Genomic DNA, 23,149 nt, shown 5'->3' on the forward strand with positions numbered 1-23,149 from the left:
ATATGTATAAAAATATATTTAATTTATTTAGTTGTGAATGGATTAAAATAAATTTTATTTTCTAATTATATATGTATGGAAATGTAAAAAAAATAATTTATGTAGATACACTTTTATAAATAATTAAATGCACTCTAGTAATGGATTAACAACATTTTTTGTTAGACGTTCTGTTCGAGGTGATAAATTTAAATATATTATTCAAATAATGTAATATATGAATTAATCGCATAGAATTTTTCTATTATTTTGTATTTTTTAAAATTTTTTAATTATTCCAATGATGTAGAAAATATTATGTACAAAATATTAAGTGGTTAAAATAAAATGTATTTGCATTTAAAAATAAAAAATACAAACATCACCAAAGAAAATATTATACATCTAACATGTATATCAACTCTCTAATGCATCCTTCAATTTTTTATAATTTGAAGATCCACATAATCCAATATTAACTAAATATAATTTATAACTACAGATTCCAATGGTTTGAAAAATATATTTTGGATTAATACGGCGTATTGTCTAATTAAAGTATGACAATGAAACCCTTAAGTCATTGAATGATAAATGACGCACACAATCATGTTCCCGTTAACTTTATAATTAACATATGACAACAAGTGACTGGCTCACATATTCTACAACACCACTAATACTTAAGGACCGTCACGTCGACGTGGTGGAATTCCGGTTGGTCGCCGCGAGCGTGCTGTACTGTCTCCCTCACTATGCGAATGGCCTCCACGGTCGGATTGCACGCCAAAGCGACGAATGTAATCTGTCCATGACCTGATCCCGCCAACTCCCGAACCCATGTCCAGACTTCTACGTGGCGCTAATGAAATATTGCGCGCCAATCGTGGGCCACCATCCCCACGAGCTACCTGTTCCTCAACATCCCAACTGGCAATATGGGTATGCGTTTGGTGAGTTGGTGCAGTGGATCCCGATATGATAATGGGGGCTTCTTCGCCACCTCTCACAAAACTACGCGGTGGGTTATCTCGGCTATGCCCCCCGTCACTGTGCAACTCAGCTGGCCCAAGCGGTAGTCTAATTGGGCCCCATATCTCGAGCATGCTGGGGTAATGAGGCTCTGGATACTGGTAGTATCGTCTAGCCAACGGGTAGATCTACAACAGGTTCATATTGACAATCAATCAATGAAAAATAAATAGTAATTCGGAATAAACAGTTACTAGGTTGCAATAATTTAATTAAAGCGATAACATGACATACCCGTGTCGTATGTGGTCGTAGCTCATCAGGAAAATCCATACAAAATGTTTCAACATCATAATAAATTCCTGGTATCTGAGTGATTTCGTGGAACTGACGAAATCGCTCTTTCAATTCATAAAATTTCTGACGGACCTGATCTCGTGTGTAATGATACCCAAAATGCCGTCGTAATCCACGAACCCACTGGTTCATGTGTGCCTCCGCACGTCGATCATCTCTCATGGGGACTCGGGTGTTGTCATCCACAATCATCCACATTAAGCGCTGCTCAACATTTAATGTCCAATGCTCCTCCTGTGGAAAGCCAGCCCGTTCCAAGTATCTACGATATGCCATGTCTGCAAAAACTAATCTTAAAGTATAAAATATAAAACATGTATACACCAAGCTGATATCATAATTAAAATCTTATGAACATCTAAATTATATGTCGAACACATTTAAAGGTAGTAAAATAGGCTGAATGTAACGACATTAACCAATTTTGGATCACAATCCTCATTTCGTACTTGTTACACACTAGTCACAAGTTGCACATTAACATTACATTCGGATTGTCTACTTTACGTTTACCAATGCCTAGGTTGGATTATAAGATGCCCACATCTGCATTGCTATGTTGTCGCGGAATATGCGTTGTGTTTCTAGTTCAGTCACGGTAGGATGTTCTCTATGGTAGAATGAATCCATATCGGGAGGAATTTCATCTTCTGGTTCGTTGAAAATAATGTCATCATGACTGAACCTACGGATGAAGTTATGAAGTGTACAACAAGCGATAACTAAATCCACTTGGTGCTGAAGAAGGTAGCTCGGCATCCCCCACTGTAATATTGGAAACCGCTTCTTCAGTACTCCAAAGCAACGCTCAATTACATTTCTTAAACGAGAATGGACATGGTTAAATAGGTCCTGTGGGGTTCGATATCGGCGACCATGGCCCCTATACTCGGCTAGGTGGTATCGAGTACCTCTGTAAGGCGCAAGAAAACATTGATAGTTTGTAAATCCAGCATCCACTAGATAATACTTGCCTGCAGTACTTCATAAATTATTATCAGCATTGATAATATAAGAATTGCTTCTTTCTTAATAACTATGGAGTATAATGGAACTATGTTAACTTGTTTACTCACCATTGGGAGGAAAAGGGAAATTTTGGTCCTGTGATATAGCATGATTCAAGACACGTGCGTCAGCCGCACTCCCTTCCCACCCAGCATACACGTATGTAAAATTCATATCGAAGTCACAGATAGCCAAAACGTTTTGTGCTAGTCGTCCTTTACGAGATCGATATCGATTTTGATCTATCCGCGGGACCCATGCCGGCACCAAAGTCCCATCCATCGCTCCGACACAATCCTATGGTTCGTTGAAAAAAATATTAAAGTAATAATTGATAATAGTTATATGCCTATGAATTGCTTAGTAATTAGTTGACAATGCAAGGCGGCTTCTTGTAGATAATTAAGATACAACGTTTACCTTAAAGTAAGGGTAGAAATCTGAATTGGTAGCCACACTAGGATGAGTGTCTGTAAAATTTGGGCGAGTGATTAGTTCGGGTGCCATAGCGCACAATGCGGATAGCACTCGGTGGAATCTACGGTGAATAGTCTCAAGTGAGTGTTGGAATCGCTCCATATTGTCGCGTTGTCGTTTATGCATGCCGACCGTCTGCATGAAGAGTGCAACCTCCTCAACAGAGCTAACTCTCGAGGTCTGACCATGAGGCAACAATCCCCTAGAAGTTAGCGCATCAACTAAAGAGTAGAAGCATGGTTTTGTCATGCGAATATTGTCGTAAACCCTGCCCGTGTGTGGAGTTGTCATTATCTCAGCTACCCATCCTTCGCCTTGCAACGAACTAGTATTACGAGGGACATTTTCTCTAAATAGCTCCGGGCAGATCATATCTCTAAAAGCATAAAACTCTTCAGGGACAACAGATTCGTTGCACCGGTAACTGTTGATTGAGTAGAAGACTTAAACTAAAAAATTTGGTATGTGCAATGTTTTATTGAATATTGAATTAAATCCATATCAGGTCAGTTTTGGTGATTATTAATGTTTGTTTATCTAGTAGATTCTTTGTCAAGATATAAAAATTATTTTAAACTTACATTCTAAAAATAATAATTAAATTTATTTAGTTTTTAGATAATAAATAAAATGATAAAAATATTTAATACAAAAAAATATGTTCATAAAAATTAAATATTAAAGAAATTAAAAAAATATTCTGGTATTGATAAAACTACACTAAAAATCAAGTGGATAAAAAATAATTGGTTATTCTTTCAATTGTTCTTTCAAAAGCATTCTTTACAATGATTTTAGGGGGGTGTAAAATCAATCTTACACTCTAATGTACAAGTCACCTTCATGTTCACAATCTTATAACTACAACTCTAATTCACCTTTGTCTTTGCAGAAAGCAAAGAATCATTAAATTATATGTTATTTTTGTACCCATACTATGTATATATTAAATACAATAAAATATATAATAACAAATGTGATTCGATAATAAAAACTATAAATTACAAACAAAGCAAGTAATCAATCCATTAAAAAAGTTGTGCAACTCGCAAACTAGAACTTAGAACACCATTATTAAAACAACAAAATATCCTAATCAAACTTCAACTTCTTATATGCATATATATATATAAGCACATAAAAAAGCACTTAACATACATTTTTTTCAACAGAATTAAAAAAACCTTTTTTTTAAGAAAGAGAAATACAATATATTGAAGGCCATCAAGAAATTAACCAGCCAAACAGAGCACAATGACAAACAAGTCGAAGTAATTCATCATGCCAAGGTCAACAAGAAGCAAAACCAAATTAAGCATTTTTATCTTAAAATTTTGAAGAATATAACATTTAAGATCAAGATTAGTGAGCGAAAATTAAGATACATACCTTAATAACAAGAAAATGGTAAAGCCAAATGTTAGATGGATGAGAGTACTCGACCAATAATGTGTCAACAATTGCAATGCAATACTTTACTTCGACAGAATAAGCTCAACAGATAGAATGAAAGTGCAAATTGCATAAAGAGTTGTAACACATTATATAGAGAGAGGAGAGTACAATTCACGGGTAAATAGTAATTTCTTTCATTATATCTCCAAGTGACTAAGTGCAGAAAAAGTAAATAGCCGACAAATGTTTCAGAAGAGTACAGAGTATACAGAAATTGACTGAAAAGTTTCTGCAATGATACAAAGCACCACATGCAATGGCAGCAATTATTGATGGAAAAACAGTAGCCATCAATAATTATGAAAAGATTTCACCAACCATTTCTTATATTTGCCATAATTTTCATCTCATGATTCAATATGTTCCTTGGATGCTTGTATCAAGGTCCTCCAAGAGAAATAGCATTCTTAAATTCTAATTGATGCATTCTTTTCAGAAAGCAGGTCTCCTACATCACCAAATTAACGCTGAAGTTAGCACCATTCCAAATACTTGTTATCCATCTACTACTGTTATGATATTTACTGTAAGAAAATCCACAGAGCGATTCCTTTAGAATATGGAACATACCAGGCTTCGCAAATTGGCAAACTGAAAAGTTTTTTAGATCAACACGCTTCACTAACAAAGAGGCGCTCTTTATTTGGTCTTCAGTTGCTCGAGGTGCCATGGGATTTGTATCAGTGTGAAGCTGTAGATCCACCATATTGTTTTTAATTCTAAATTCTTCAGTTAAGAAATTAGTGAAGTTAAAAAGTTACTCTTACCTCTTCAACAGGTCTGATATCATCAGAATATGGAAGATATATCATATGCATTCCAGGTGGTTTAATAAAATTTCATCAACAGCACGCTGCCTATGAAAACGGCTGGAATCTCCATCATTGCATTTATGGCAACGGCGAAATAGAGGTTGAAGTTGAGGTTCTCAACATTGAGTTGAACCCCATAATACACGAAACCAATCCCAAAACCTGTGAGCATGACCATGGACATCCTCTTGGCAGCCCATCTAGTATTCCACAGTTTCTCAATGGTGGAGGTGTTATTTTCTCCTTCACCTGCAGCCAAGTTTTTCTCATTGCCAGATGGTTCTAGGAGAGAGATATTTAGAGGCAATTCCTTCCCATTGATTCTTGCATATCTTTTCAACACTTCAAGAGCTTCCTCACTTCGACCTCTGCGAAGAAGCCACCTTGGGGACTCTGATACAAAGGGTAGAAGTATAAAGATTGAGTAAACAAGAGGGATAAATGAGATAATCTTGTACAAGTTTCTCCAGCAAGTTCTGGTTGGATAAGCAATCAAGGGAATTGAAAGGAACCCTGCTGCAAAGAAGAAAAACCCATATTGGCCTACTTGGCCACGCGATTTCCGGCCAACGGCTTCTGTGGAGAGGACAAGGCAGCATATGCCAATGCCCGCCCGGGAAAATCCATTAGCAAAACGGAGAAGAGTTTGTGTGTTAAATCTGATTCCAGCCGTTTTCATAGGCAAACAAATTGTAATATTCAGGTTACACATTATGAGCAATGTGTAACTAACAACCACAAAATATTGTGAAGCAAAATAATATATGAACCCACAGCTCTAGCAATCTTTTTGTTCAGGATAGAAGATTCATTGAAATAAGAAGTGTTGAGGATAGAGGAATTTTCTCACTTCTTGAAACCCTTTTCTCTATTTGGAGAAAAATGGGCTGAAGAGCATTTGATAATCATCCAATTTGTGCGATTTCTGCGAGGAAAGCCGATGAAGGAAGACGATGAATAGAGGTATAGATCTGAAGAAGAAGGAAGACGATGAACAGAGGTGAAGGGCGATTTCTGCGAGTATCGATCTGAAGAAGAAGGAAGACGATGAACAGAGGGGCGATTTCTACGAGGAAAGCCGATGTCTGCGATAGAGGAAAGAGAAGAGGAAAGAGAAAATGTACGGCTGTAAATAAAAAAGTCAGTTTTGTTCCCCATATTTTTACAAAAACAACTAAAAATAAAATAGAAATAGGTAAAACAATGCATGCCAAACATTACATTGTTTTTGGGCCATCTCTGAGATGGCCCAAAAACGAACCCAAACATAAGTATCTTTTTAGAGCATATATATGTGCAATATTATTGTTCGAGAAAAATAGAAAATGGAAGTGGTAGTGAAGAAAACGGGACCCGTAACTCAAAAATGGGCCGGGGGTTTCTTCAGTTTATCTTCTTCTCCGCCCATCAAACTGCTGCTACTCCTCCCCCCTCTATCTTCAACTCTCACACTCCCCACTGCCTTCTCTCTCTCCCTAAAACCCTACACGCTTATCTCGTTCTCTCGCTCTAACACCCGTCTCTGTGCTTCCTATGTCTCTATCTACGCTCTCACTCCCACTCACGGGTCCAGAATCTCCACCGCTTGCAGCACAGAGAGGTAGAGAGACACATATTCGGATAATGAAGCCATCGGTTCTTCTCACAACCACTCCTTCCTCTCCTCATCCCAAGACCCTCTTCTTCACCCCATTTCTATCCTCAACCACCGCTCTCCGGCGCTCCTCGACCCATCTCCGCCGCGACCGCTGCAAAATCTCCAGAATCCGTTCTTCAGGGGAACCCTCTTCCCCCGCCGTCAAGCCGGATGTTTTTGGAGAGAAAAGGGAGCTCATGGGTTTGCAGTCCCTGGTTGACGCTATGTCTCCGCCCATCCGAATCGCTAGTTCTGTTCTTATCGTTGCTGCTGCGGTGGGTGCTGGATATGGACTCGGGTCCCGGTTTGGTGGGTCCCGCAATGCTGGCTTAGGTGGGGCTGTGATCGTTGGCGCTGCTGGCGCGGGGGCTGCCTATGCGCTGAATGCTTGCGTGCCGGAAGTCGCGGCTGCTAATTTGCACAATTATGTGGTGGGTTGTGATGATCCTGGGGCTATAAAGAAGGAAGATATTGAAGCCATTGCAAACAAGTAATTTTAAGTTTTTCCTACATTCTTTGAATTTTCTTGATGGTTAATTATCTGATTTTGCTCCAAAAATACTTCACAGTTTTTTTCCTGGTATTCTTTATGTGTTGATGAAGATGATAGATATTCTTTATTGTGTTGGCTGATGATCATTAGTCATATATATTAATTAGTTTAACTTGTCCTATGACTTATGAGATCTTTTTGGATCTGCTTCAAGAAGAAGTATTCTGAAAAACAATCATGAATGTAATTAGGGGTCCAACCACAGTAGTAACTGGAAAGTGCCATTCAATGAGTAACAAAAAATTAATATGTTTTGATGCAATAGAATTTGTGAAATACCATTAATCCAAACCATATGTTACTGTGTTATAGATCAAAAAGGATACTTTGTTAGTTATATCATTCTAGGTGTTATTTTTGTTTCTTGTAACACATAAGTAAAAAGTTCTAGATGTGCCAGTGAGATAAGCATCTCTGTTCCCTTCTTCATCTTCATATAAAGTGGAAATGCAAATGATTCTAGTCTTGAATACTTGCTAGGTGGTGTATCTGATGGGAAAGGTAAGACCGTGAAGGCGTATGGCTTGGATATATTCTCTGTCGATAGGGGCGAAAGAAGGATTTACTCCCAATTTGTTGGGAACTTGAGTTCTGTGACCATAGATGTATACAAATTCAGTTCTATTTCCTTCATGTGATGTTAACACTAACTAGCATTCTACGTCAGGGTATATAATGCAGGTATTCATAAATTCTACGTACCAGACCATAATAGACAAACTAAGGTTGACACAATATTTAATTTTGGAAAAACTTTGACACGAAATTCACCTATTAACAACTGATGCTTCCACACTCTGTTCGCTTCCTGTTAGTATTGTCATCATTATTTTTCCCTTTTTGTTAGTTCTGTCTGTTCCTGCCTCTGCTTGTTTGACCAATTGTTTGATATCATTCTGTTGTCTTATGCTTGAACTGCTGTTTTGCATCATGAGCTTATTATATTCTTTGTTTTCTTACTTCTGTCTTATGATACAACCTTGTGTAATCTTCCAGATATGGTGTTAGCAAACAGAATGAGGCATTTAATGCAGAGCTTTGTGATATTTATTGCCGGTAAGGAGGATTTTCTTTTGAGCTTTAGTACTTAAGGACCAGTGTTTTTGTGCAATTAGAGAACTTACTCCTACTATTCTGCATTTTTAGATTTGTATCTGCTGTTCTTCCTCCTGAAAGTGAAGATCTCAAAGGTGATGAAGTTGAGACCATCATTAAATTCAAAAGCTCATTGGGCATTGATGACCCAGATGCTGCAGCCATGCACATGGAGGTAGCTCTGCATCTATTACTTGAGTTTACAGTGAAATAAGAATGCTTCTGGTTGAATGAGTAAATGGAGATCATTTGTTTCAACTTTTTAATCTACAATCTCTCAGATTGGTAGGCGAATTTTCAGGCAAAGACTTGAAACTGGGGATCGTGATGCTGATATGGCACAACGTCGGGTATGATACTGTTTAGTCACATGAATGTGATATATTTGGTTTGCTACATCTGAACTTTTAAAGATATGGAGCTTGACCATTTTTGATGTTTCCAGTGCAGGCATTTCAGAAACTGATATACGTCTCAAACCTTGTTTTTGGAGAAGCGTCTGGTTTCTTGTTGCCTTGGAAACGTGTGTTCAAGGTCACTGATGCTCAGGTAATTAACCATTGCAATATTTTCAATTTACTCTATTTCCCCGAAAAAGTAAGTGAATTATCTGAATTCTTATTTATATTGGATTAGCAAACCATTGTAACATGAACGTTTTTCATTGTCTTCATTTTCTATTTTCCTATTGCCTTCTGTCTATCAGGTAGAGGTTGCTGTCCGGGACAATGCCCAGAGGTTATATTCCTACAAGCTTGACTCAATTTCCCAAGGTAGATCGGGTTTAGTTTATGAATATTACAAATTTTTTGATATCATCTTCTGATAAGAGAAATTGTTTTTGGTAAAAGCTTTCCATTACTCATCACTCTGCTTTCTCTCCCCAATTCTGAATTCTCTCAACTTTCTACATTATGCTTAAGTGGTTACTAGTAGTAAGTGTATCGAAAAGTATGGCATACCTTTGTACTTTTCCTTTTAAGCATTTTGAAGCGTGGCATGTAAATGCTCTGCATGTCGTGTAGCACTATCCGATGCAGATACAGGTCTTTCTGTAGGACCACCTAAGCTTTCAAGGCTATTCTGGTTACCTTATCTTATCATGATCTCCTATTTATCGTCGTCTGGTGTCAATAAGGTCACTTTTGTTGCTATACTAACACCTTGACTGATGAGTTGTAATAGGGTAGAAATGCAACATTAATGTGGCTTTAATTGTTTTCTAGATGTTGATGTGACTCAGCTGATCAGCCTTAGAGAAGCCCAACTTCTATATCGACTTTCTGATGAGGTATTGTCTTCAGTGAATTATTATAATACTAAAACAAGTTCCAAATTCCCATAATCTGTGTGAAAGATCTTTTACTGAACAACAATATACACATGCATTCAATGTTTGACATGTCATTGTATCTTGTAATAAAACATCTATCTATATTTTGCAGCTTGCTGAAAATATGTTTAGGGACCATACAAGAAAGCTTGTGGAGCAAAATATATCGGCAGCTCTCAGTGTATTGAAGTCCAGAAGTAGATCAGCGTATGAACAGTATTATGTACTTGAAATATAGAAGCATGCAAGAAATTTTGGTTTTGAGAAACTCTTTTCGGTAGAGAAGAGCAAAGAACAAGTTGCATGATAAGTCAAAATTTCATTGCTAGGCTGCTGCCAAACTTGCGCAAGTTCTTGGGATAAGCATGGCTCTGCAGTTGAACATGTTAACTGATTAGTGCTTCAGTTCTCTTCATCAAATGTTGTTTCATTTTTCTTTTAACGAGAATGATTACAACAAAGTATCTTTGCAGCTTTGTCTAATAGGTGAGAATCAGTTGTTAATAAAAGTATGAAACATCTGTGCTTCGAGTCAAAACTACCCAATCTGGCAAACATGGTTAGACCTAAATCTAACTCTAATCAGATAACGATTTTGTGCCTAGTTTTGTCTTGTTAAACATTCTGCTCCTGATGAGTGACTTTTGTTTGTAGTGTTACAGTTATAATTACAGCACAGACTTAGTGATGTTGTGGTTGCATGACTGTATTTGGTAGTTTTTCTGTGAGCTCTGTATAATTATAATTTTTCTTATACCTTTTAGCCTTAAATAGTTCTGAAGGCTTGTTGACCAGTCTTTGATCAAACATTTTAGCCTATGAGTTGCCTAACCATGTGTATATTTAGCAGGCAACCTGTGCTTGAGGAGCTTGATAAGATACTGGCTTTTAATAATCTGCTAATCTCACTAAAAAACCATCCTGATGCGAGTCGTTTTGCTCGGGGGGTTGGGCCTGTATCCTTAATAGGTATGGTCACCAAGCAACTTGTAATTTGTTTTGTAAGGACCTTGGTTCTGGCTTTGATACTGTTATCTTTTCTGTAACTAGACTTTTCTGTGGTTCCTTTTTCGTAATTTTATCTTTTAGTGTTTTTCCTATGTAAACTTGTTAAGTTGAGCTGTTGCGTATTTTGGTTCAGGTGGAGAGTATGATGGTGATAGAAAGATGGATGATTTGAAGCTTTTATACAGAGCCTATATAACGGATGCTCTGTCGGGGGGTCGAATGGAAGAAAACAAGGTGCATCATGAATTATTGCATGTTAAATTGTCTTAAAGTACAGTTAACTGTTTTCAATTACGCAATATGATATCCACACATGAAGTCTTTCTTTTATTTCCCAACTTCCCAGCAACAGAGACTATGTAGAGTGGCATTGGGATGTATGGTATTGATCTATCATTTCCTAGTTTCCTGAGTCAGTAGTAGTGGCCAACTAGGTAGTGTGGTAACTTAAATTCTCAAAGATGGAAAGAATAAAGAATGCAGGAAAGATCTAAAACAGAAAGAAAAACTAAATGAAGAAACCATGAGGGAATATTTGGGAGTTTGTGCTGTTTGGCTTCCTATTCAACGACTGGGTGAATTGGGAATGAGGGGTTGGGGAATTTTGGGTTCTGCCTCAGTTAGCTTAACACTTTCATAGTGTTTGGATTCGTTTTCTGTGTGTTTCATTGTGTTTTGTGGATATATAGAGAGAAAAACAAAGATAAATAAGTATGTGTCACAGATAATATGTATTTTTTGATTTGTTTTTGGAGATAATTTAAAATTAGTATTGTATGTTTAATGTTGTGTTTTGGGAGACAAAAATTACTGTTCATTGTGAAATCATGTCTTTTTTATATACTTTTATGTATATGTGTGTGTATATATATGTATGTATTTATGCTAAAACAGAGATAAGGTGTTTCTGTATGACTGCAAACATTGCGTATGCTGAAAACAAATATAGTGTTTGTTTTCTTCTCCTCTCATCTTTACTGTCTATGAAGAGATGTGGAATCTGGACTTGGTTCTTGGGCCATCCAGTTTAATGTTAACAGAAGGGCTACTTAACCTGTGAAAATAACCTATTGCCACCACTTGCTTTAATTTTAGATGGATTGGCCCAATATGAGTTTTGAGATTTTATTAAATAGCATCATTCATTTGAATAAACACTCTTAAGATGCCCCCCGTTCTCAAAAGATTTGAACTTTGTCACTTTAACACCACCCTCTCGCTCCCTCTCCCACTCGTTCACCTGCCTACTTGACTTAATGCTTGTGTCATAATCTTTCATAAATTTGTAAAACAATGTGTTTATATGATTAGGGGATCAACTTGTTGGATTTAGTAATTCTGATATATGACTTTTACTCTGGATAATAATTTTGGATGTTAACTATGTGATATTACAACCACATTGTTGTTGCTTATGCACATCATACATATTTGAGTTTTTTCCTTTTCATACTTCTTTTTTCATTCTACTTTCTTAATCGACTTCTCATTTATGTCACCCTTTTGTTCTGGTTGTAGCTTGCTGCACTGAATCAATTGAGGAATATATTTGGTTTAGGGAGACGAGAAGCTGAGTCCATTGCACTGGAAGTCACCTCTCAAGTCTATCGTAGACGTCTTCAGCAGGCTGTATCTAAGGGTGAATTGATGAATGCTGAAAGTAAAGCAGCCTATCTTCAAAATCTATGCGAAGAGCTGCACTTTGATCCAGAGAAGGCCATACAGATTCATGAAGGTTTGATTTAATACATAGGCTTTCTCATAGAAGACTTAAACATTTTTAGTTGTCTTGCTATCTTGTGATGTACTTAATGAAACACATAACCTCTCGGTTGTGTAAGTATAACCGATAACGTGATCTTTACTGTATCTTCATGGTTAACAATTTGGTTGTGAAAGAATTTTTGTTCTTGTAATGGTTAGAAATTTACCGGAGGAAACTTCAGCAACTAGTGGCCGATAAAGGTGAACTCAGTGATGAGGATGTCAAAACATTGGAACAGATACAGATCATGTTCTGCATTCCAAAGCAAACTGTTGAAGCAGCCCATGCAGATATCTGTGGCCGTGTGTTTGAGAAGGTAATGCTGTTCATCTTTATGGCCTTAGATTCATTATTTTGTTTACCATTGAGGTGGACCAGAACAGAATTTCATCCTGTTTGTAAGTAGGGAATCAGAAACTTTTGTTGTTGAACCTTCATACAGTATCCTACCACAGCTCTATATGCTCTCAAGTGGTTGAGTGTATTACCTGATTATGAAACTGGAAAAGCTAAAGAAAGGTAAATATTAGCGATTGAGATTTCTATGACTGGACTCCACTCATTTGACACGGTTGATTCAGTTTCTTGTGGGAGTATCAGGGCTTTTGTTCTAAGACTCAGACAATTCTCTTGGCAGATGCATTTTTTTCTTTAATCGTATAGCGAAGATAAGTTCACACCAAATCATTTGGAACAGAATTGTCTAATACACGCCTGAAAGGTCTTTGGCCCTCTAATATTATTTAAATGATAGGATGTGATATATCTTGGGTTCAAAAAGTTAATGGTTTTTGTTTTTATTGGGTGTGGATACGCGGGCACTAGCCACTAAGCCAGCCTAAGAATCTTTACTAATTGATTAATATATAAGTTTTATCTATTTCAGACCAGGGATATTCTCATGTACTACATTTTAAGTAATAAGTAAGTAGGTTTTAATGAGCCTTAAGTTGAGATTCTCTTTTCCCATTTCTACCAGCATTCTATAGAGTAAGAATGGAGTGTTCTTTTAGCCTTTGTTGTAGTTCTTGAAATGCACGATAAGATTAAAATGAATGTCTTAGTATTTCGAATATAAAATTCTTTCATTTTAATTTATTAATATTAAGAATACAAATTCTTGTCCATAGCTTTTCATGAGAATTCTTCAAGGTCTTTATGTAGTTAATGTTACCTTTTTTCTTGACTTGAGTGTATATTTGAGAAGGTTACTGAATTATGTATCCCATTACTCTGGGGTTGCTTCAATATTTGAGAAGGTTACTTCTCTTTTCTCCTTTCTGCAGTTATCCTCTGGCTCTACAACTGCAAATCCTTCTCTCTCACATAATTTTTGGAACTGCTTCAATATTTGTGCTGCTTACCCTTTTAGTTCAATCACTTACTCTTTATGCTGTCTGCTATGTTTTATTCAAACTTGCAATTTCTTGGCTTTGGAACCAAAAATTTCCTATAGTTTCCACTCTATAAGCGCTATAACCTACGTGACTCTGTGTTTCTTTTTGATGCTTATGGATAAAGGTTATTCATTCTATTTCTCTGTGTTTTGTGATAATTTTCAATCTGTAATGCAATCCTTGGACTTGATAATTATCTGCTTATGTTCAAGAGTGCATGATTGTTTAATCGGATATCCAACCACTTCAACAGGTTGTCAAGGAAGCAGTTGAAGCAGGTGTAAATGGGTATGATGCAGAGATTAAGAAGTCTGTCCGAAAGGCTGCATTTGGTTTGCGCTTGACCAGGGAGGTTGCAATGTCTATTGCTAGTAAAGCAGTAAGTATAGATGTTCCAGGATATTCTGATAGTATGTCATGGTTAACTGTTTTTGTGATGGTTTGTTCTCAATATTTGGGTGCATTCAGGTCCGTAGGATTTTTATCAGCTATATTCAACGTGCAAGAGCAGCTGGTAGCCGTACCGAATCTGCGAAAGAACTCAAAAAGATGATAGCTTTCAATAGCTTGGTTGTCACTGAATTAGTTGCAGATATCAAAGGTGAATCTGCTGATACTCCTCCCACTGAAGAGCAAACCACAAAGGAAGAACAGAAAGCAGAGGATGATGAGGAATGGGAATCCTTGCAGTCACTCCGTAAAGCTCGACCGAGCAAGGACATTAGTGGAAAACCGAGCCAGAAGGAGATAAATCTTAGAGATGACCTTCCAGACAGGGATAGAGCTGACCTTTACAAAACATACTTACTATTTTGTCTAACAGGTGAAGTGACCAGGATTCCTTTTGGAGCCCAAATCACCACAAAGAAGGACGATTCTGAGTATCTGTTGTTGAACCAACTTGGGGGCATACTCGGTTTGACTGACAAAGAGATTGTTGAAGTACACAGGGGTTTAGCTGAACAGGCTTTCAGGCAGGAAGCTGAGAATCTTCTGGCTGATGGACAATTGACAAAACAGAGGATTGAGCAGCTGAATGAGTTGCAGAAGAGCGTCGGTTTGCCACCTCAATATGCACAAAAGATCATAAAAAGCATCACCTCTACAAAATTGTCAGCAGCTCTTGAAACTGCTGTTGGTCGGGGGAGGCTTAGCATAAAGGAAATTAGAGAACTGAAAGAAAATGGAGTTGATGTAGACAACATGATCTCTGAAAGCCTACGAGAGAATCTCTTCAAAAAGACTATTGATGATATTTTCTCGTCTGGTACTGGTGACTTTGACGAAGAGGAAGTGTATGAGAAAATCCCCAAAGATCTCAATATTGACGCCAAGAAGGCCAAGGGAGTTGTGCATGAACTTGCTCGGAATAGATTATCGAATTCACTTGTTCAGGCAGTGGCGCTACTGCGACAGAGGAATCATCAAGGAGTTGTAAGTCTTACTATTCTGGTTGCTTGATGCAGTCCTCTGAAATCCTCAAAATGAATGGATAATTATATCACGAGAAATCCTTAGATTTTAAAAAAATTGCAGTGGCATTACATTACATTACGGATTCCCTCCTGGCTATCAGGTTTTTAAGAGGAAATCTATAATGTAAAATATGACTGCAGCCCAGGCAGTGTAAATTTTCATAATTGAGGGTACTCATTAATAGTATGCCTAAACCTAAGCAACTGTCCCTATAATTATTCCTGAACTGTAGTTATCCCTGATATTAATATGAAATGATTCTCCTCTCTAACAGCTTAAGCTTTTAGACGAGGTTGTCGTTTAATATGGTAACCAAGGTCCTAGGTTTGAATTTCTTTTCCTCCAATTTAAAAAGAAATGTTTCACCTGCAAGGTTTGCACATGACGGGGCGTGTTAAGATGTTAATTTTAAACAATTTTCAACATCTAACTGTTTAAGCTTTTAGATGAGTTGTTCATTTATCTTAAACACATTACTCAGTTGCCTTTGTACAATCTTGTAGGTTAATTCTCTCAATGACTTGTTAGCCTGCGATAAAGCCGTACCCTCAACCCCATTGTCATGGGAGGTGCCCGAGGAACTGGCTGATCTGTTCCTCATATACATGAAAAATGACCCAGCAGCTGATAAGGTGGCCAGAATACAGTATCTACTGGATATCAGCGACTCAACAGCAGAAGCTTTAAAAGCTGTTAAAGATAAAGGATTACCAAATGGAGCAACAACTGAAGAAGAGTTTGTATTCTAAATTTGACATTTTAGTTAGTTCAACTCCAATAGTTTGCTTTCCAGCTTTGGTTTTGAGAGTGTTGATGTGTACCAATTTTGTCTAATATTATTACTGTGGAACATGTTAAGCAGGATGGTTGAGTGAAATATTGATAGATCTCTACCGCTAAAAGCGGCTGCATAAAGCATCTGTTTGAGTTGAAAATTTGCTCAGAACATTGATGGTGATATCTATGGTTTTGTAGAAATTTCAACTGAAGTTTCGCGTATTCTGGCAATCTTGAAAGCAAAATTTCCTTTGTGGTTTTATTTTGCAGCTTTTTTAATCAAAGTCAAAATATTGTGAAGATATTCTGATTTCTATTAGAAGTTTTGTATTCAGAATGTATATTTGTGATCACATTCAAATGGAAAGTATGCTCCATATTACTGCACAATGCATATCTATTAGTTGAAACCTGAAAGGGTAAGTTTCACTTTATCCCCTTCTAATGTAGTCTTGTTCTGTGGTACTTTCTGCCTTCAATTTATTTCGGCGAGTTTTATAGAATTAAAAAATTAGGGTAAAAGTATAATTGGCCCCTTAAGTTTCTACTATTCTAAAAAATTAGGGTAAAAGTGTAATTGGCCCCTTAAGTTTCTACTTAGAGTTACTGTTGTCCCTTAACTTCATTTATTGGCTCCAAAGTTTAGTTTGTCTCAGTTTAGTTTCTGTGACTATCTCAGTTAAAAAAATGGCTAGATTTCGAATTTTTAAAGGGTAAAATGATTCATTTAAGTTTTTTTTTTTTTTTATTCTCTTAAGTTTATGAAATTGTTAAATTACCCTTTTTTTTAGGTGGGAAAATATTTTTTTTTCTATTTTTTTGTATGTTGATATAATTAATTATAATAAAAACTTTTAACTCTTGTAAACATGATAATAAGTATGCTTTGCTTGAAATAAGCAGTCTATTTTTTTTTTTTTTTAATTTCAATTTTGGAAGTTACAAAGAATCAAAACTTATGACTGAATTTTATAAAATCTAGTCATAATTCTTTATTTTTTTGTAACATATGAGAACAAAAAAAAAGACTATTTATTTTAAGTGAAGCAATATTTATTATTTATGTACACAAAAATTCAAAGATTTTTTTTATTGACATAAGATAATTACATCATAATAAGCATCAAAATATAAAAAGTTATTCTAGCATAAAAAAGATCAATTTTGACAATTTTATAAATTTAAGGAACTAAAGTGAATTTGTTTTTTTAAATTGATCACTTTATTCTCTAAAAAGTCAAAATCAGCTAAAATTCACTACAAAAAGAATGGCTTATTGGGATGGAGTTTTGGGACGACTAATTTTTGTCCCAAAATTGTTCCAAAAAAATTCGTCCTTAATTGGAACAATTTTGGGATGACTTCAAACGGAGTTAGGACAGAACGTCTCGCTCTATTACTTAGTGTCCCAACATAACAAGGTTTGTCCCAACATCCATCCTAAAAACGGACAAAAAATAGTAACCGTCCAAGATCGTTCCAAATGTTGTTCCAAGGTTTTGGTAGGTAATAGTTTGGGACGACATTGAGAATGACATTTGGGGATGACCTGAAGATGTTCAATTTTCTAACGGAATGTTCTCCCAAATGTCGTCCCAACAAGCCAGCCCTAATTCCGTTCCATAATTTCAACAACTAAATTTTGACGACCACTTTGTGTTGTCCCAAATTCTATATTGAACTCATTTTAAAAAAATAAATTCAAAACATTTTGGATGTAAATTAGAACCAAGTCGTCCTAGTGACCGTCCCAATAATTTTCAGATTCCATCTACAACCTAAAAACTGCAAAAAATTTGAATTCAAATTAAATTCAATGTATGTCCCAAACCGTCCCAAAACTGTCTTGAAGTGCGTCCTAAATTTAAATTTTGGCTGGTTAAAATTTTAAAATCTAAAAAATTTGGGACTACTTTTGGTAAGGATTTTGGGATAGTCATTCCCCTCTCGTTCCATACTTCGGGTTCTTGGAGAAGACGAAGTGTAGACTTCTCCCTGCAGCGCCTGTTCTGGTCCCGAAGAGTGCGATTCTTTTAGGGGAACCGTGTTCTATGGCTGTGCCTCAACCAATGCACAACAGTCCGACGAAATCCACAGGTTCCGAGGGCTTGTTTGTTGTTACGATTCCACTACAACCTTATTATTTTTCGATCAATAAATCGAATCAAATTGTTGCTGGATTTCATAATTCCACTAGGAAAACGGTCTCGTATGTTCTTCCAACAGTCCAAAACAGTGAGGTGGTTGTGAGGCCGAGTTTGGAGATGATACGGGAGGGGTCTTGTCGTTGGACTGCGATTGCTGTCGGGTAACCTATGCATGTTTATGTTCCTAAAACGAGGGCTGATCCGAGTCCTCCGACGAACCCACCAACCATGGTTGAACCCGAGGCTGAGGTGAATGATGATTAGCCGTTAGAGTTAAGACGGCCTCTACTAGCCTTCGGGCTAAAGGTAAAGAGCTTGTACTTCATAATGTGTATGAAGTTCTTATGTTTGATGATGATAATGCGTCATCTATCTCGAGGGGTCCTAATTATTGCAGCCCCATTCCAGGTGCCGATGATTAGTCAGCAGTCTGGAATTTGTGGGGCCTAAACCGCCGAGATCATCAGGTATCGATTATTGATCTTGTTCATGAATATCGGTTGCATTTAGTGGGTTTATTGGAAACTAGAATTGCTGCTAATACTACCTTTAGAATCCAGTCGACTATGTTGCCTCAGTGGAATTGGTTTGTTGATTATAGTCGTCTTGATAAATCGTATATGGTTAGCTTGGGATGATGATTGGCTAGGTTTGGATGTGGTTGATGTTAGTTCTCAACATATTCATTGTCGTGTTCTTATTAAAAATTTGAATCTTCAATGTGTTACTTACAATTGTGCATGGAGCTAATGAGTTGGGTTTGCAGAGAGAGCTTTGGCAGGATGTTGGCCGTCTTGCGCATGCTATTGATGACTCCCCTTGGCTTGTGGGTGGTGATTTCAATGCTGTACTTGATATGAGTGAAGTGTGTGGCACTTCCGGGGACATCCATGCTGTTATGGAGGAATTTTGAACATGCTTGCATCACACAGGCATACTCTGTTTGGCGATGCAGGGGGAGCATTTTTCATGGCATAACTACAGTAGTGATGCGAGAAGCCTTTAGAAGCGCCTCGATCGATTCCTCGTTAACGATAGGTGGTTGGCGTACTGGCCAACTGCGCACTATATATGCCTTAATCCGTGTACCTCTGACCACTCTTCTTTGGTCATGTGTGGTGATGGTGCCTCTACTAATGTGAGTATGTTTCGCTTTGATAAATTTTTAGCCTTGTCTTCGGAATTCACCCCTTCCGTGCAGCGTGTGTGGTGTAATCATATTGTGGGCACTGCTATGTATGCTGTTACTCGTAAGCTGAAGGTGCTCAAGCCTATCTTTCGCTAGTAACGGAGGGTTAAGGGTGATCTTGCAGCTAATGTTCGTATTGCTAAGAGGTTTCTTGACAAAGCGCAACCCCTGTTACAATTAGACCGTCATAATTCACTCTTCCTCCAGTTGGAGCACTGCTGCAAACTGATTGTATTGTTGGCTACGACGTTGGAGCAAAGTATGTTGCAGCAACGTGCTAAGATGGCCTGGATGAAGGGTGGTGACCAATGCTCTCGTATCTTCTTTCGGAAGGTTCCCGGTCTGCCAAACGGATCTTCCAAATTGTGAACTCTGATGGTACTTTGTTGACAGAGCACATGGAAGTCAGGGATGAATTTTTCACTTATTTTCAGCGATTATTGGGAGGAGATCGACGATCTAGGTTTATTGACTTATAGTACATGCGGTCGTGGGTGCGTCATATCTTGACACCCGAGGAAGTGCAGGACTTAATACGGCTGATCACCTAAGCTGAGGTTAAAATAGTTGTTTTTGACATTGCTGGGGATAAAGCTCCGGGACCTGATGGCTATACTTCTGGTTTCTTCAAAGCCGCTAGGTCAGTGGTGGGTCCAGAGGTCACTCAAACCACTTTGGATTTCTTTCGCACCGATAAATTTCTCAAACAGGTGAATGCTACCCTCCTGGCATTTATCCCTAAGGTAAGCAACCCTTCTACGGTGGCCAAGTTTCTGCCAATTTCTTATTATAATGTACTATATAAGGTGATTACGAAAATTATAGTACAACGGTTGCATATGGTGTTAGATGATTTGGTTAGTCCGTCGCAGAATGCTTTTGTGCCAGCCCGATTGATTACTGAAAATATATTATTAGCACAAGAGCTATTTACAGGTTATAAACAACAACGATTTCCACCACGATGTGCTTTGAAGGTGGACTTGCGAAAGGCGTATGAGATGGTGGAATGAGATTTCTTATTGGCAGTCATGCGCTTATTTAGATTCTCGAGGACGTTCATTGGGTGGATTGAGGAGTGTATTACCACGCCTTCCTACTCTGTCTTAATAGGGCAGCTCATTGGTTCTTTCATAGTGCGAGAGGATTGCGACAGGGCGACCCTATGTTCCCGTATTTATTTGTTCTTACTATGGAGGAGCTTCGGATGCTTTTACAACAACTCATTGACCAAGATGGCGGGTTCTTCTTCCACTGGAGATGTAATAAGATAGGCCTTTTCCAGCTTTACTTTGCTGATGATCTGCTTTTATTTTTTAGGGCAGATGAGCCGCCCATTTGCGTTTTTAAGAAGGGCCTTGATTCGTTTGCAGCATTATCTGGATTGTGTGTCAATCCTAAAAAAAAATCATCTCATCATTTCCAAATCGGCTCATGGCATTCGAGATCAGCTGCTCGAACTGCTATCAATTAGTGAGGGCCATCTACCTCTCCGTTACCTTGACTTCCACTCCTTGCCTCTTGCATTTTGATTAGGGACTGGGCTCTTTTTCTATAGAAGATTGATAGTCGCATACAAGGATGGGAAGGGATGCGACTCGCCTTCGCTGACAGGTTACAACTTATTAAATCTATTTTGTTGTCCTATCACACCTATTCTGCATTTATTTTGCCAAAAACAGTCCTCAAGGACATTGAGAAATGTTTGCGTTCTTTTCTTTAGAAAGGCACTACTGGTACGGGTTACCCGAAAGTTGCTTGAAAAACCATTTGCAGATCTGTAGATAAGGGTGGGCTTGGGTTGAGAGATGTTCTCGCTCTCAATCAAGCCTTAATGTGCAAACATTTATGGAAGACTATTACGAGGCAGCTTGACTCCATATGGGTTGATTGCGTATTCCATACTCGCCTTGTCAATCAGACTATTTAGACGGTTAGTGACAACAGTGGCTCGTGGGGTGGCGCCAGATTCTTGCTCTTCGCTCGCTTATGCTCCTAAACATCGACTTTCAGCCAGAAGGAGACCGTATAGTATGACGATTAGACGGGGGCGTATTCACCACGGCCTTTGCGTATCGCCTCTTCCACCCCCATGGACCTAAAGTAGCTTGGTTTTCACTATTTTTGTGTCCTTTCAAGATTTTCCGCAATCAATTTATATTATGGTTAGCTGTTTTGGGAAAGCTTTCTACACTTGATAAACCTTGGTTATCCCACATTGGAGGGGCATATGCCCTATTCCAAGACGGATCACTTGAGACCCCATGATCACTTGTTCTTTCGCTGCAGTTATGCTCACCATTGCCTTGCATGTATTCGGAGGATTGTAAGGTTCCAATTGTTCGCTCGATCTTAGGCTACTAATGTGGGTGGATGTCGACCAACTGGAGGGAGAAGCACGTCGTCAACATGTCTTTTCGGGCACTGTTGGCTTCCTTCGTTTATCACCTTTGGCAAGAGCGGAACCAACGGATCTTTCAGCACACCAACCGCTCTTGTTCCACACTTGTGAAAATTATAATTGATGAGATTAGACTTGTTATACTTAGTCACACGCTCCCATCAGCTGTTAGTTTACGGGGACTTTATAGACTATGAAGGATCCCTCGATTTGAAGGGAATTCTGATGGTTGAACCGTGTTGTACTATTATTTTTCATTAATACAACTTACCGTTATTGAATATAAATATATATATATATATATATATATATATTAGTCACATTCCCATTTATACACATCAAACATTCTTCCAATTAAAAGTCAAATTCAGTATTTCAGACCTATCAAAAATTACTTGGAGATTACAACTCCAAACAAAAGTTTGGATTTTTAAGCTTTATTGAGAATTTGAAGTGATAATTTTTCCTTTCGATGATTCTTTCGTTTTTGTTTGTAATTTTTTGGACTTTTCATTTTAATTAAATAAGTTTGATTAAGATAAAGCACCGGAAGAAATTGCGAATACAAGAAAAGCAAAAACACGTTTCTCTTTTTCTTAAGATCGCGTTAATCTTTTGAATCTCATCACCTTTTAGTTTATAATTGTTACAAGGTAAAACATAGTTTATAAGCATGCATTTTAGGTTAACTAGTATATAAAATAAGGAAAAAAATTTATCTGGGTACCCAAATTTTGTTATTAATATCACTTTGGCATCTGAATTATTACAAATAATGTAATTGGTACTTGAGTTTCACAATTAATATCACTTTGATAATCACTATTAATACATTCTATTTTATTATTTATCATTTATTTTTCAATTTATTTTAAATATCGACCATTTTACCTTAAACATTAAAATGAAAAATAATAAATTCAGTTTAGAAGAATTTGCATAAAGATCAATCAAATATAATTTATATTTTTATTTTAGCCATTCTACATTTATTTTCATTTTTAATTATCAAAACTATTGTATTTTTGGATATTTTCTACTACATTTATTTTTAATATTTATAAAAAATTTCTTATTAAATAACTTATTCAATAGTCAAGTAAGTTCACTGAGGCAATATATTTTACATAGCAATTTTGTTCTAATTAATATAATAAAAATACAGAACATAAATATTTTTATTCATCGTCAAAAGTATTTTTTTTTGCATTTAATCGAGATATTAAGATCTCATTTCAAGAACTTAAATTTAGATTCAAAAGCATAAATTTTATATTTTAAATTTCAAAATATTAAATTGAAAATTAATTTT

The 23,149-nt window shown here is 37.1% G+C and overlaps 2 protein-coding genes and 1 pseudogene across 4 annotated transcripts; 1 reads left to right on the forward strand and 2 right to left on the reverse strand.

The window, feature by feature from the left end:
* Window positions 1-1,827: 1,827 nt before the first annotated feature.
* On the reverse strand, window positions 1,828-4,954 carry LOC105163980 (uncharacterized). The gene is made up of 6 exons (XM_011082517.2): window positions 4,819-4,954; window positions 4,183-4,271; window positions 4,057-4,118; window positions 2,737-3,217; window positions 2,385-2,613; window positions 1,828-2,282 (listed from the first exon to the last, which is right to left on the reverse strand). The coding sequence occupies exons 1-6, from the start codon at window positions 4,952-4,954 to the stop codon at window positions 1,828-1,830; spliced, it is 1,452 nt and encodes a 483-aa protein (XP_011080819.2).
* On the reverse strand, window positions 4,818-5,772 carry LOC148787910 (organic cation/carnitine transporter 1 pseudogene; annotated as a pseudogene). The gene is made up of 2 exons (XR_016065867.1): window positions 5,016-5,772; window positions 4,818-4,939 (listed from the first exon to the last, which is right to left on the reverse strand). The product of XR_016065867.1 is annotated as an organic cation/carnitine transporter 1 pseudogene (transcript).
* Window positions 5,773-6,419: 647 nt separating this feature from the next.
* TIC110 (translocon at the inner envelope membrane of chloroplasts 110) lies at window positions 6,420-16,362 on the forward strand. Of its 2 annotated transcripts, none has more exons than XM_020694610.2 (15): window positions 6,420-7,186; window positions 8,246-8,305; window positions 8,396-8,519; window positions 8,626-8,694; window positions 8,795-8,893; window positions 9,051-9,117; window positions 9,571-9,635; window positions 9,790-9,884; window positions 10,525-10,646; window positions 10,819-10,919; window positions 12,204-12,420; window positions 12,609-12,766; window positions 14,101-14,226; window positions 14,316-15,281; window positions 15,827-16,362. In XM_020694610.2, exons 1-15 carry the CDS (start codon window positions 6,594-6,596, stop codon window positions 16,070-16,072), a joined length of 3,108 nt encoding a protein of 1,035 aa, XP_020550269.1. In that variant the 5' UTR covers window positions 6,420-6,593; the 3' UTR covers window positions 16,073-16,362. The 2 variants fall into 2 exon arrangements, with proteins under 2 accessions (XP_020550269.1, XP_011080674.1); XM_011082372.3 differs by having other exon boundaries at window positions 10,528-10,646.
* The last annotated feature ends 6,787 nt before the right edge of the window (window positions 16,363-23,149 follow it).

This window comes from Sesamum indicum, linkage group LG6 (assembly GCF_026168435.1).
Source record: "Sesamum indicum cultivar Baizhima isolate 11 linkage group LG6, ASM2616843v1, whole genome shotgun sequence".
NCBI classification, from domain to species: domain Eukaryota; kingdom Viridiplantae; phylum Streptophyta; class Magnoliopsida; order Lamiales; family Pedaliaceae; genus Sesamum; species Sesamum indicum.

What these genes read in the sequence shown, in the direction of transcription:
- TIC110 (XM_020694610.2), top strand. Translation starts at nt 6,594, where the DNA reads ATGTCTCTATCTACGCTCTCACTCCCACTCACGGGTCCAGAATCTCCA. An exon ending in GCTTGACTCAATTTCCCAAG is followed by an intron (nt 9,118 to 9,570) that starts GTAGATCGGGTT and finishes ATTGTTTTCTAG; the next exon opens with ATGTTGATGTGACTCAGCTG. An exon ending in AGAGGAATCATCAAGGAGTT is followed by an intron (nt 15,282 to 15,826) that starts GTAAGTCTTACT and finishes ACAATCTTGTAG; the next exon opens with GTTAATTCTCTCAATGACTT.
- LOC105163980 (XM_011082517.2), bottom strand. Translation starts at nt 4,954, where the DNA reads ATGGTGGATCTACAGCTTCACACTGATACAAATCCCATGGCACCTCGA. An exon ending in ATGATGAATTACTTCGACTT is followed by an intron (nt 3,218 to 4,056) that starts GTTTGTCATTGT and finishes CTCAATCAACAG; the next exon opens with TTACCGGTGCAACGAATCTG. An exon ending in ATTTCTACCCTTACTTTAAG is followed by an intron (nt 2,614 to 2,736) that starts GTAAACGTTGTA and finishes AACGAACCATAG; the next exon opens with GATTGTGTCGGAGCGATGGA.